Below are 15112 nucleotides of genomic sequence, written 5' to 3'. Positions count from 1 at the left end.
GTCAGTCCGAAAACGTTGTCAGCTCTCCAACGTTGTCCAGGCATTTTTGGACCATCAAAACTGGAATATTTCGGGAAACAATTCGAAACAATCCCAAAACATTTCATAATTTTTACCAGGATTTGATCGTTTTTACCTAATTCCTAAATTTTTCAACATATTTTGTGTAAAATTTTGTCAAATGGACAACATTTTACAAGCGGACAACGTTTTTAGACAGACTTTATAAGATATAAAAATGATTTATAAAGTGCATCACAAAATGGTCGACCACCATAAAATTGTCGTACGGCTTTTAAAACAATTTATTTACACAAAAGATTCACTTTGAAAAATGATTGTTTTGGAAAATTCAATACAAAGGACTTTTTGTTCTGTTTTGTTCTTTTTGACTTTTCTTTACGAAGATATTTTCATAAATGATTTTTTTATTGATTAAATTCGAATCGTTATTCTGAAATTGATTTTTGTTATTGACAATGTTGTTATTTATCTTTGTTTTGTCATAAATAGTAAAATATAGTTTTTATAGTTTTATTAACAGTTGATAATTATTGAACTTGGTTTATTCATTTAATGTTCGTAAAAATAGAGCACAATACGTACCATCTTATCTTTGATATACCGTGTTGACTGTACAATTATTTTTCTGTCAATTGTCTTATTATATTAAATGAATCATTTGAATATTAAGATTTCTAAACTCAACTGTGTATATTCAATATAAAAAACGAACTTATATTATTTTTTAAAGTTCGTTTTTTGATGTTTTTATCAAAAGTCAATTAAAATTAATAAAAGACATACACAAGTGTTATGAATGAGGACTTGATCATAGTTTGTTTCAGTGGCATCTGTGATAAACTATTAGTATTATAGATAATCAAGTTGTTGTTCAACGAAACAATTTTTGGTTTTTTTATTTTTTGTGAATAATTTGTTAAATTGAATAATAATTAATTTTATTAAAATTATTAAAACATTATTGATTAAAACAGCTTTATTGTTTAATAATAAATTATCAATAACGATATAATATCCGGTATGGTACTGTTTGATAAGGTATTTTTGTCTGAAGAAAAAAAACATTTAAACTTTTTGTTATAATTTTATCATTTAAAACCACAAAAAATAGAAAAAATGAAATGGAAGAGAAAAGTGGTTTTTTAGTACACTTTGTATTTTTGCATTTGTTTAAAACTATTGTTGATTATCATAATAAAAAACTAAAAAAAAACAAATGAAACCTTTAAAGTCTAAACCCTTAAGAAGGCTGGCTTCAAAAAAACTCAACGTTGAAGCAATCAAAATTTACAAAAGAAGACAACATACAGATAAACTTCTATCTATTGTTCTTGAAAATTTTCAAGCATTATTGAGTTGTACTTATTTGTTTGAACAATTGAAAATTGTTAATTCTCAAGACAATGGAATACCAAAAATTTCAGCTCAAAGAAAAGCTGATTTTTTTGGAGTTCCAAAAACAACAGTGATTGATAACGAGAAATATGGCGGTATGTCATCTAAAATTGGCAGAAAAAGTATGTTAACAGAAATGGAAGTGTTAGTAATCGCGAACAAAATCAGAGAAAAACAAAATACATCAGACCCCGTTACACTAACCACACTTGTAGATTTTGTGGAAACCACAATTGGAAAAAGATTGTGTAAACAAACAATATTAAATCATTTATCTAAAGAAGGATTATCAACAAAACACATTCAACCACAAGAACAGGAACGCGCTCAGTTAAACAAAGACCTGCTTTTAGAATACGAAGAGCGTGCACATCAATTACTTAACAATTCAATTCAGTATGCTGGTTCTAGATGTGTGCATTTAAATGGAGTGATTCCATCTTTGATACTAAATATTGATGAGAGCGGGTTTATACCCTACACTGACGAAAAAGGTGCTCATAGTTTGATAGATGCAAATCTTCCTTTTAGAAGTTACTATCAAGTTGATAGATCAATCAGACGGGTCACATTATTGGCAGGCATATATGGAGATGGCACCACCTTGAAACCGTTAATAGTTGTATCTCGAAAAACTATTGACAATGAAATTAACGAGTATGTTGATTCTGACAACATTGTCATCGTATATCAGGAAAATGGCTTTGTTGATCACAAAATATATAAATTATGGCAAAAATATGTCTTGGGACCTGATTTGGAAAACAGAAGAAAGTTGTATAAAAACGAATGGGCTGTCATTATTCAAGATAACTTTGGAGCACATTTACAAAATGAGTGTCATGAATGGTTTATGAAAAATAAAATTGGTGAACTTTATTTGTGTCCTCATAGTAGCCATCTTAGTCAACCACTTGATGTTGTTATTTTTGGAGCACAAAAGGTTTGTTTTTATATGTTTTAAGTCCATTATTGAATACCATTTGATCTGCTTTTTTAAGGAAACTATTATTGTTTATTATTTTAATATTTTTTATAGCTTTTCCATGATAATTAAACTATTATAAATGCATCATAAATACTAAAAATTACCAACAGAAATTGATCAGATATAAAGAAGTGCAAAACGCAGCAAAGGAAAAAATTGGAAATGAACTCATTCTGAAAAGTGACGAAGTTGTTGAGATCAAGAAAAAAGTTAAAAGTGGCAAAAGAGAAACAATAGATTACTTGTTTAGTTCCAAAGGTTTAAGACCATCGACCATCGAAGAAATCAGGACCAGCAGCTTGACCAAACAAATTGTCGCTATTGTTTCTTCTTTCCACAAAGCGGCGATTTCAAAAAACATCATTTCTGCATTTTATATCTGTGGGTTTGTTAAAACACAAATTGCGTCAGACAAGGAAACAACAAAGGATGAACATGAGTACAGAATGTATTATAAAAAGGAACATGCGCGCCATATTAGAGAATTCATGAATGAACCATATTCAGTGGTAACAGAACATTTTACAGGTCGTCTTTCGGTTCAAATCCAAGATGTGGAGAACCGTTATGAAAAGAGAATCAGTGGGAACAACTTAAATTAATTGTGTGGTTATTTTAGATGGTTTTATTGATCATTTTAAACTATAAATAATAAGTTAATAACTAATACTTATTAATATTGTATTTTTGTTTGATGTAAGAAATACACATTTAACCATCGAAGTGTTCTTAACATTCTATTACTTCGGTGAGTATTCAAGAAAATTCATCAGAAAAATCATTTTTCAAATTGAATCTTTTGTGTAAATAAATTGTTTTAAAAGCCGTACGACAATTTTATGGTGGTCGACCATTTTGTGATGCACTTTAATTAAATTTTTTAATTTAAGTTTTTTATTATTAGTTAATATCACTGTATGAAAGCATAATTAAATTTATAAAATAAAAATAATTAATTATGATAATTTAAATAATATTATTTGATTATAGAAAGACAATTATTAATTTTCAGTTGATAAATGGAAAAAATTAATAACAGTATTAATAACTTTTATTTTATTTTTTATAAATTTTTATATAAAAAAAAATGCTTCAAAGATATTAATATTAAACTATAATTTAAGATAAGAAAAGTTTTGTTGAAATTATAATTTTAATTGTTCTAAATTGTAAAAACCACGAACAATTATCAAAATAATTTTAATAGTATAAAATAAAAATTTTTTGAAAATAATTAATAATTTGCCGTTTTGTTATGTAAATAACAAGTGATTATGGCAAATGCAATCAAATTGTGGTAAATACAAACAACAAAAAAAATAATTACTATATAGTTTTTTTTAACAATTTTATTAATTTATTTTGATATTAAATAATGCTTAAATATTTTTTCTTCCATCAAAAAAATAAACAACTTAAATAATAAATTAAAAAGAAATTACTATTTATAATAACAAAAGTTTTGACACCAACTAAAAAAGAGTAAAAAAAGTAAACTTTATAAGGTGAGTTTTCAAGTTCTCGAAAACTCGAAAAACGGGAACAACTTGGAATGGAACAAGATCGATAGATGGCGGAAGACCAAGAGAGTTTACATGTATCAGTAGAGAGTTTAAGGCCAAACCTGTATGAAGGGTGGGGGAAGAAACAAGGAGGAGCAGTGAAGACGTGGAAGAAGCGCTGGTTTGTGTTGAAAGAGAATCGGTTGTGGTATTTTGCGTCGAAGACGGCGACGTCAGCGAAAGGGTTTATAGAGTTAATACCTGGAACGGAAACAAAAGATGTTAGTGAGAACAAGAAGTTTATGTTTTCGATCAATTCTCGGAACTTGAAGTTTGTTATAGGAAGTTATATATAATAGAAGAATAGAGTGATTTTTCGAACGGATAGAACAGAAGAGTGATGAGTAGAGGCCCACGAGTATTTTTCATAGTGACTGAAAATTCGATCGATCATGAATCATTTTTCAATGCGGTACGGAAAGCACTCACGAAGACAACACCGACAGCACCTGCTGTAACAACACAAACTAATGTGTCTACGCCAAATGCACCACAAAATTCAGCGAGTGCAGCGCCACAAGCGCCTGTTGTTGCAACGGCGCCAGTGACACAAAACACAACGAGTGTATCGATTCAAGGAGCGTTACAGGCGAAATGTGATGGCAGAAAGAATATAGCGAAAGTGAAAGCAAAGATCCCATGGTTACAAGCTGAAGGAGAGAATGTAGTTGAATTTTGGAAATATTGGATGGATTCGACACCACAACCTGATGCGCTTGAGCCTGGACAATCGATTCAATATATGCTTGTTGTTTCAGGAAACACCGACAAGTTGTCGTGGCGAGTGTATGGCCCACAAGGTGCATTGATTCAAAATATGGTGGATTTCTTTTGGAATGTTGGTGCACCAGATGAAGAGATAGATCATTTAAACAGTCTTGGGTGTCAAATTAATCCAAGTGAAATTGGGTCATGGATTGACATGAGTGTGATGAATGGCATGGATGGTGGGTGGTTTTTCAAAGGTGAATTGTCATGTGATATCATTAGAGATACGGCTGACAAATGTGAACATTCGGAACGATTAATCAATTGGGCAAAGGAACATGGACTGAATTATATGTGCCAAATTGGACGAGACATGGGTGCTACTCCACCACGACAGTCTGAATTCAGATTTAAGCTTGATGGCGTTGTTAGTACACGAATGGAAAAGGTTAACTCGGCTTTCTCAACTTTTGGATTCCCACCAATTGCAACAAACATTTCAGATACACTTGTCAATCTCCCACCAGTCTACACATACTTCTATTTGTGCGTAATTGTCTCAAGTGATGGGTTCGTAAAAATCAGCGTCTTGGTGCCTTCACCAAAACAGGACTTGATCTTACAATTCTTGAGCAGTATGGGCGACGTTAAAGAAACACAAATCGCACTACACAACGATATCATGAGTACACTCGGAACAACTCCACTCTTCGTCGAGTACACGTACCTTAACCAAGGGTATGGGTACGACGTCTACAAAGAGGGCGCAGACGTCCTCGTCCACTACAACCTCGGCACAGAATCGCGTTAATCACTCATTCAAACCAGTTACTTGTTAAACCATTTTTTCTTCTTTCTTTCTCATAATTGTTGACTTTTACAAAACTCGTCTTTATAGTAAAGTCTCTCCATAAACCTTATTTATTCCATTAATTTTATTTATTGTCAATTTTTAATAAAAATGTTCCTAACTCACGGGAAAAGATATATAAGCCTAAAAAAGGATATTATAAATATAATTATTTAAAAATTATTTAAAAAAATAAAACTAAAAAAGACTTGCGACAAACTTGCACTGGCTTACGTGGCAATACCTTTTCAAAAAAAACATGGACAAAATGAGAAAAAATGATTAACCCTTAGACGACTGACTAAAAATACTTTTTTTGTTTTTTTGAAAAATAAATTTTGAAAAAAAATAATTTCACTTTTCCAAAAAAATGAATACAGTAGAGAGCGTTTTAGTTTCTTAAAAAACGGGTTTAATTCTTTACAATTCAGTTTGTTTCTTTGTCTTTTTTTTAAATTCCAGTTTCATCTTTTTAAATTCCATTCATTCTTTTTATATTTCCATTTGTATTTTTAACAATTCTTTTTATTTCATCACTTTCCCACATTTTCAGGACAATCACACTCATTTTTTGTCATTTCTTTCTATTTCACAAACTTTCTCAAGTGTATTTTTAAAGTTTCTTGTCTCAATTTTATTTCTTTTCGTTTCAAAAAAATTACAACCGAATGAGTCAATTAAAGATTATCTCTGGCAGTAGTTTTACTCCATATTTCTGTCCTGCAGAGTTCCATTGTTCTAATTTCTTCATTTGGGAGGGGAAAGTGTGTTGAACGAAATCATTTAAAAGGAGAGTTTCTTCTTCTTTTCTTTGTGGTATATTCGCTGTGTTATTTAAAATTCCCGAAATTGTTTCTTCATTGATGTCTTCGACTTGTTCAATACTTATGGTGTTCTCTATTTCCATTGCAGTTCGAGCCACACTTCTGATTTGGTTATTGATAGTGTTGGGTCATATTCATAAACTTTTGTGACTAATTTTTGAAATGGCTCAACTCTAGACTTTCTTTTAAAGTGATTCTATGGAAGAATTGATTTGCCTTTCCTGAGTAGACCAAGTAGTTTGTTGATGTTAACAATATTGATCCCAACAGTAGTTGAATAATATGTTGGGTTCTCGTCATCTCCATGTATTCTGAATTCGGATATTAATTTTCTTTTGGCACTAAGAGAGACCCTCACATATGGTCGCTTTTCAGTAGTCATTCTGGTGCTTGTTCTTGGTCTTCTTTGGTGTGTAAGTTGGAGAGGTGGTATAAACGGATGTGTTGGTTCCACATTAGCGACAGTACCTTCCCTTGGTTCGGAAGAGTTTTCTATGTACTGAGATTGTACAAATTGTTCTCTGGAATCAATATATTCAAGAGTCATATGAATACGTATTTAATATTTTGTTTAAATATTATATTATTATCGTAATTGGATTTTTTTCGATTTTTTGAAACGAAAAGAAATAAAATTGAGACAAGAAACTTTAAAAATACACTTGAGAAAGTTTGTGAAATAGAAAGAAATGACAAAAAATGAGTGTGATTGTCCTGAAAATGTGGGAAAGTGATGAAATAAAAAGAATTGTTAAAAATACAAATGGAAATATAAAAAGAATGAATGGAATTTAAAAAGATGAAACTGGAATTTAAAAAAAAGACAAAGAAACAAACTGAATTGTAAAGAATTAAACCCGTTTTTTAAGAAACTAAAACGCTCTCTACTGTATAATGGTGACTTTTCATGAACAATTTAGAATGATTTTTGACTTTTTTGATAAAACAGTTCAATTTAATTCAAACTTTTGAATTATTTATAAAACATTCCATCATTCATAAACTCAAATTAATTGGGTTTTGTTAACGATTCGTTATTCAATCAATAAAATATATAATTTAACAAATTAATATCAGTAATATAAATAATACGAAAACAAACTGTTTTCATTAACAAATAAAAATGTCAATAAAAATTGATTAAATAATATTAACAGATATGTAATTTTTTTAAAAACAAATAAAAACACAAAAAAGTGTGCAAGAATGTGGGTTATATATAACCAATGAGATTAGTTCATAATAACATAACAAAAAAATTGTTGTTGAAATAAAAAATGGATTCCACTCAAACTAAAAAAACTTAGAGAACCAAATAACAACAAAATATTACGATATAAACCCATCATCATTACTATTAATTCTGTTAGTTATTCAACTGACACAACAATAACATAAAAATAATAATCTTTTATGGTAAAACAACGCTATAAAACATCAATTTAAGTCGAGAAAAATAGCAGTTTTGGATACATTATTCAATGCGTGACAAAAGTATAACAAATTGTAAGTAATTTTAATTATAAATAAACTATAATTAATCAACTTGTGAATTATATGATTAATAATAAATTATTATATATTTTATGACTGATCATAACAATAATTATTAAAACTAAACCAAATGAAGACTCACACAAATATAATTAAATTGAGCCAAAAATAAACAGCCTTGATTATGCTTATTCGTTTCTCATCTACAACCACCTCCATTTTGTGCCATTGGTTTGATGCCTGGGTACATTGATTTTCCACCAGACAAGATGATGTTTCCGTACAAGTCCTTTCTGATATCGACATCACATTTCATGATTGAGTTGTGAGTTGTCTCGTGGATACCTGATGCTTCCATAACAAGGAATGATGGCTGAAAGAGTGCTTCTGGGCATCTGAATCTCTCGTTTCCGATTGTGATGACTTGACCATCTGGAAGTTCGTATGACTTCTCGAGTTCTGATGATGAGGCAGATTTTTGCATTTTTTCGTTGAAGTCAAGAGCGACGTAGCAGAGCTTCTCCTTGATGTCTCTGACAATTTCTCTTTCAGCAGTTGTGGTGAATGAGTAGAGTACCGTGAAAAATCACTGCTACGTGAAATATTACTGCGAATTGTTATTGGGCCAAAAATAATGTTATTGTTGCTTATAAAACATAAAAAATAATTTACTTTGTAAAAATGTTATATAATATGGCTATCAATTAAAACAATAGTAAATTCTTAAAAACGAACATTCCAAACAACTCAAACTAGGTATTGGTTTTTATTTTATAAATTTTAACAATTTATAACTTATAACACGAAACAATACATCAAAACATAATAACAAAAAAGAATAAGTTAGGACATCGTATGTTTGAATTAATTGTCCACTCTTTAGTTTTTATAAAACGCCATTTGATTTTTCTTCAGCTAGTCTTTTTTTTGCTGGGAATATTCAAATTATTAACTTTTATTAAATAAACACAATTTATCATTAAAAACAATATATTTTATCGTTATAATTATATATATAAAAATGCAGAGTAATATAAACTCGAATAATTTTAGATGGAATAATCGTATCAACATTTATATTATTATTAAAACAACAATTACAATAAAGTGAATACAGATATAATACAAAAACGTGTTATGAACATATCACATTAATAAATTAATAAAAAAATAAATATATTTGATGATAACAAACGGTTAACGAGCGTGGACTTGTCGACATGGTTAAGATTTTTTATCTTAAACACGATTTGTAACTATTTGTCTCTTTGATTTCTTTTAAACAATCGGGAAATGAATAAAAAATCCTGACCGTGTTGTCGGGTATAATTATTTAATCACACCTGTTAAAATTTTAAATAATTTGTTGAAATGAAAGAATTGAGTTGTTTGGAGTTCTGGTGTATTAACCCTTTTAAAATAATGATAATTTATAATAAAATTATTTATAATTAATAGACTAGTTTAATTATATGATAATAATTATTAAAATATGGTTTCACATTTAAAAAATAAATTATAATTTATTGTTTTTTTATTATAAATTTTAGTAATTGTTATGTTGATGTTAATTAAAAATACATGTTGATTAACTATTTCACTTGTTTGTTGTTTATTATATTTTAATTATATTTATACTATAATAATAGTTCATTGTTTGTTTTATTTAATGTGAATTGTGAATGTATTTTCACATCATTTTACAATCAAAATAGACAGTGATCATACAACCAACATGTCAAATATTTACTGAACAGTTTATATATTACAGATGTTGCTATTAAATACATCATTATTTGTTTATTCATTTTGTTTTTGAACCATTTTTTGTGTCACGGTGTGACGGGTTAGATTCTTTCTTTAAATTTTTAATCGAAAAATCAACGACTTTCATAAAACATATACAAGACATTGAGTAATGATTTTTCAAATAACAAATCATTATAAAATCAACCAAGGAATTCACTTTATACATCAGAATGATATTATATTGTCAAGTGATTATTTGGAAAATAAAATTACAAAGACGATTTTTTATTTGTATTTTTAATCTTTAACAATAATACATTATTTTGCAAAACTTTATTGTTAAAATGTGTTCATATTTTGTCAGAGATATCGACTGTTCAATAAAATTATATTTCATAAATTGATGTAACGGATAAATCAATATCAATTATTGACACATTTATTCACATTTTGAAAATATCAAAACACATTTTTTCTTGATAAAATAATTTTTGGATATTCAAAACTATAATTTAGAATTTGTCTTTTTGTAATATAAAAATAAATACATTTTGTTTTTCAATTAGATAAAAAAAACAAAACCCTCATAAAAAGTATATAAAAACGTCATTTTTCCTCTTAGCACAATCTGTTGACTTAGCCTCAAAAGATTTTTTAGAACAAAATTATCGTTTTTCATTTTAACAGCCTTAAATAACATAAAAATTAAAATCAAAAATGGTTTAAACCCCCTTAATAACATTATTTTTGGCTCAAAAACAATTCGCAGTGATTTTTCATGGTACTCTATCCTCTTTCAGTCAAGATCTTCATGAGGTAGTCAGTAAGATCACGACCAGCAAGATCAATTCCGAGGATGGCATGTGGGAGTGAGAAACCTTCATAGATTAAGATGGCTGGAAGAGTGCTTTTGGTCATCTGAATCTTAGGTTTCCAATGGTGATAACTTGACTGTTTGAAAATTTGTTTTATTTTTCGAGTTCTGATGATGAGGCAGATTATTGCATTATTTCATTAAATTAAATGCAAGGCGGCAAAGTTATATATAGTAGTGAGTAATTATTTATTTTTTGAATTTTTATTCCAAATAAACTGTTTTTCAAAACTCTGTACTGGGATGCCCCGATTTTTTAGACAAATAATTTCTAATTATTTTTCCTTTGCTTAACCCTCATTTTTTGTTATAAATATTTACTCGAAAAAAACAAGGTAACGAACCTGACTTTTTTAAATTTTACTTGACAAATAAATCTTGCACCAAAAATTTACTTGAAAAATATAAAAAACAAACTTGGGATCAAAAATTTGATTACCATAACACAAATTTTGCCAAAAACATAAAACACAACTTTATAATTAAATGTCCATGTTTACAGAATCACCAAGTCGTGTTCTGGATAAAAATGAAAAGTACCAATGAGTAAAACAAGCATTGAGAGAAGATAAATTGGTTAAGGCTATACAATTGAAAAGTTTTTTAAATTTTTGAACTGTTTATTTCATTTAAGACTCTTTTGATTAATAACCTTGATTGTTTAAATGTTTGTTTTATGTTATCGATTACTTTTTTAATTGTTGAAATAAACAATAAATTATTATTAATTAAAGTGTTGCATTATTTGATGCAATAATGTCCTTCATTACATCATTAGTTTATTGTTATATTATCGTTTATCTTATGTTTATTTGAAAGATAGAATTTTACTCACGTTTAGTCACAAAATAAACCACTGACCAAATAACGAACCTGGAAAATCGGGGAAGATTTACCCAATATTTGTGTGATTTCCCGATTTTTTGTTCAATAATTGAAATTGTATTGAATTTTAAGGGTTTTAAACTGTGTACCGTTGTTGGTTCAACAAATAGGAAAATAAAAAATAAAACAAATAAAAAATAGTAAATAACGGGAAATTAGGACAAAGGGTTTTTATAAATTTTGGAAACGGTACAGAGTTTTGGAAAACAGTTTATATATTCAGCGAAAAAAACCACTTGTGGAATAAAACCACTTGGAAAAAATAAATGGTTCTTTTTTAATATAATTATTATTTTATGTATAGTTCAATTTTTTTGAATAATTTCTATTTTAAGGGTCAATTTAACTTAAAAATAGAAAGACCACTTTCCTTTAACCTTTTTATTTTGCCTTTTGACTTTGTTTGTTATTAAAATATTTTTTGGTAATATGAAATGGTTGTTTGTCGAGGCTATAAAAAGACTTAATCAAATAATTTAAAAAAAACAAATTATTTCTAAAAATAAAAAATTAAAACTATTCAAACGACAGTTGTTTTTACGCTTAGTTTTGGTGAAATTTTGTAATTATGAAATGTTATTTAACAAAAAAACATAAAGTTAAGACTCAAACCCACGACTGAACCTTTGTTCAACACCCTTTGTCTGATTTTTTTTCTTTTTTAGTCCCATTTATTGGGTTCATAACTTGAATACACCTTGTTGGCTATGTAACACCACCAAACAAAGTCAACATTAATACATTTTTTATATTGTTTTATAACGCTCAATAATTTATATTTCACCATTATAATCACTGCACCTTTATTACATCCACACACTTAACCAATACCTCATTTTTTCAAAAGTGCATTTGTCGGCCAAAACCAAATCTGATATTTTCAAATATATATCCACAATGTTTTGATGTGGGTCACAAACCATCATTTGATTATTTCACTCTCAAGCATCAGCGCAATGAATGTGTGCCGTTTGTTGTGTTTGAAAAAACTCAATTGGTGTGGCATTTTTTAAATTAATGTAAAATTATAACAACTTTAATCGGAATATTAAGAATTAATTATCACAAGTGGTTTTGTGAATATCGGTTTGCCCCCATAGTTTTTTACATTTTTCTGAAATTTGCCAATTTTTCAGGCAAACATTATAATAGTGTCAAGTTTTCATGTTGTGTCTAAAGTAAAATGTTTCCAAGTGGTTTTTGTTGTCGCCATTTTTTTTACAAAAACGTTGTTTGTTTGACTCTTTCCAAAACTTTTTGGTAAAAAATCAAAACAAAATATCAAATAAATGGTTGCAATAATATGTGTATGCCGAAAAAAAGGGACACGAAAACAAAGTTTTAAAACTCGGCATATTTAATAATAGTGGAAAGAAACATCAAATAAACAATATGGAAGATGTTTTCTAGTAATTTTATTTGCCAAGTGGGTGGATAAATTGAATAATAAATGCAAACATAAAAAACTGGTAAAGATTTATCATTAGAATACCAATTAAAATGTTCACAAGTGTTTTTATTGCCGGGTTAATAGTTCTGGCAAAAATACATTTTGAAAATAATATTCTTTTATACTCTAATTGGTTAAAATAATCAATAATATAATTATGTAAATTGTAGCAATAGTTTAAATTTGCCTCGAGTTGATAATTTGATAAATCAAAAAATGAAAATAATTATATTGATATTAACAGATTATTTAATAGTTAAATATCGGGAAATTAGGATAAAAAAATAAGCAAAAACCATCAAAAATAGATGATAAGGCACAAACAATAAACAATAAACAAAAAAGTAATAAAGTAGTAAAATAGTTACTGGATAACTATATTTACTATAAATTAATGAAATATAATATTTATCAATAGGGATTATTAATAAACAATAAAACATTTTATTTCATTAACATTAAATTAACGGGTTTTAATCATAATTAATAAAATAATAGTTTAATCAACATTAAAAAGAACCGTATGGTCAAAAAAGCAACTTGTTGTCTATTTTTTATCACTAAGATATCAATTGTGTTTGACCCCAATTAATGATCTTGATTGTTTAATCAATGTATTTACCTGAACATGGACGTTTTTACAAACGAACAAAAAATTGAAACAAAGAAAATGATGAAACCACTTGTTTTTGACTCGACTAAAGTTCTCCCACTTTTCAAAAATAATCAAATTATAACATCCATTTTTATTAAACTGGAGTCCGATTTAAAAACCATTTCTTTTAAAACATTTCGTGAACAGGTGGCCTTTTGTTATGAAAGCGTTTCCGAACAATGGAAAAAAGATTTTCAAAACAAAAAAATGTTCCCTTATAACTTTTCTCGAAAAACGTTTTGGTACAATTGATAAACATAGCGTTCAAACGCAAATGTTAGCCATAAAACGTGAACGTATTACTGGTGTTGTACCAGTTAATAGAAAAAGAGAGATTTAACAGACGACCAACTCAGAGAAATAGAAGGACTTGTTGTCGAAAAAAAGTAATAAAACCGGAAGAATTGGGATTTTATTTAGAAAAGAAGTATGAAATAAATTATGAAACACAATAATTACACATAAAATGAGTAAAATTGAAGGTATTAAGAAGGTGATTGCCCCAAAAATGGAAGCGGAAAGGGAGAGAGTTGATTCTCTTAAAGTTAAAAAAGGGATAACAAATTTGAAGGAAAAACTTGACGGAAAGAGAGCCGAACTCGTCTTTAACCTTGATGAAATTGGGTTTTCTGATTGGGTGGACTCTAAATCAAAATTGGTGTATGCTTCAATACAAGCTGGTTCTGCTGTCTACAACGACGTAGAAAGATCAGACAAAAGAATTAGCATGCTTTGTTGTATTTGCCTTGATGGCACACAACTGCCATCACTTGTTGTAACAAAGAGAGTGTCAATCAGTGACACTTTGGTTGCCTCCATCAACAGTCGAGTTTTGGTCTGTTCTCAACCAAGTGGCTTTCTTAATGCCCGTCTTTTCGAAAAGTGGGTTTACGAGATCTTAGTTCCGTCCATTAAATCGAAGAAAGAAAAATTGGGGTTAAGAGTAGATACAAAGTCTTTCTTAATTATGGATGGATTTTCAGGACATTTCAGTGAAGAAGTCACTTATTTGTTTTCACAAAATTACATTGATGTTATTCCTCTTGTTCCCCACACATCTCACCTTACACAGCCTTTGGATTTGGGAATTTTTGGGATTCAAAAACGATTCCCCCAAAACAAAAACAATTTGTTGGAGCATAAATTCCAAATCAAAGAAGGGAAACCTTCTAAAAATCCAAAGAATGTTCTTTCTATTGGCAATGATGATTTTAAAAATGAATTTAAAAAATTCATGAGGTTAGATGAAGAAGAAAGAATAATTAATTTGGTCCATTCATGGTAAGTTGTCGAGAATGGGGACAATATCACAAGTGCATTTGGGCAAGTTGGAATTATTATTGTTCCAAAAATAGATATCAAAGAGAGCCAAAGCCCTTATGCAACCCCAGCAGACAGAATTATTGGTGTTGCATTGGTAAAAATAGAAAAGGCAAGAGAAGTTACGAAGTTTCTTGGTGAAGAAAAAAAGACAACACTTCTAAAAAAACAAAAAGGATGTCAATTGAAATACCCGATGTCAAGATAAACAGGGTTGAGAAAAAGAAAAAAGCAACAAAAATAATAAATTTTTGGTTGGTTATTTAGTTTAAAATTAAAATGAAACATTAATAATAACAAAACTAAAATAATCTACAGTATTTAGTTAAGGGTT

At 28.6% G+C, this 15112-nt stretch overlaps 3 protein-coding genes across 3 annotated transcripts; 2 read left to right on the top strand and 1 right to left on the bottom strand.

Moving 5' to 3' along the window:
• Positions 1 to 1516: 1516 nt before the first annotated feature.
• On the top strand, positions 1517 to 3009 carry EIN_370940 (hypothetical protein; the record flags this gene model as incomplete). The annotated part of the gene is made up of 2 exons (XM_004259415.1): positions 1517 to 2362; positions 2518 to 3009. The coding sequence occupies 2 exons, from the start codon at positions 1517 to 1519 to the stop codon at positions 3007 to 3009; spliced, it is 1338 nt and encodes a 445-aa protein (XP_004259463.1).
• A 968-nt stretch (positions 3010 to 3977) lies between these two features.
• EIN_370930 (hypothetical protein) lies at positions 3978 to 5488 on the top strand (the record flags this gene model as incomplete). Its single annotated transcript, XM_004259414.1, has 2 exons — positions 3978 to 4240; positions 4318 to 5488. 2 exons carry the CDS (start codon positions 3978 to 3980, stop codon positions 5486 to 5488), a joined length of 1434 nt encoding a protein of 477 aa, XP_004259462.1.
• Positions 5489 to 8044: 2556 nt separating this feature from the next.
• Positions 8045 to 9067, bottom strand: EIN_370920 (actin, putative; the record flags this gene model as incomplete). The annotated part of the gene is made up of 3 exons (XM_004259413.1): positions 8045 to 8390; positions 8590 to 8597; positions 9041 to 9067. 3 exons carry the CDS (start codon positions 9065 to 9067, stop codon positions 8045 to 8047), a joined length of 381 nt encoding a protein of 126 aa, XP_004259461.1.
• Between the last annotated feature and the right edge of the window lie 6045 nt (positions 9068 to 15112).

This window comes from Entamoeba invadens (assembly GCF_000330505.1).
Source record: "Entamoeba invadens IP1 unplaced genomic scaffold scaff_1105074726357, whole genome shotgun sequence".
In the NCBI taxonomy this organism is placed as follows: Eukaryota; Evosea; order Mastigamoebida; family Endamoebidae; genus Entamoeba; species Entamoeba invadens.
The sequence above is the reverse complement of the archived record's forward strand: the minus strand, read 5'-3'. Positions and strand labels throughout refer to the sequence as shown.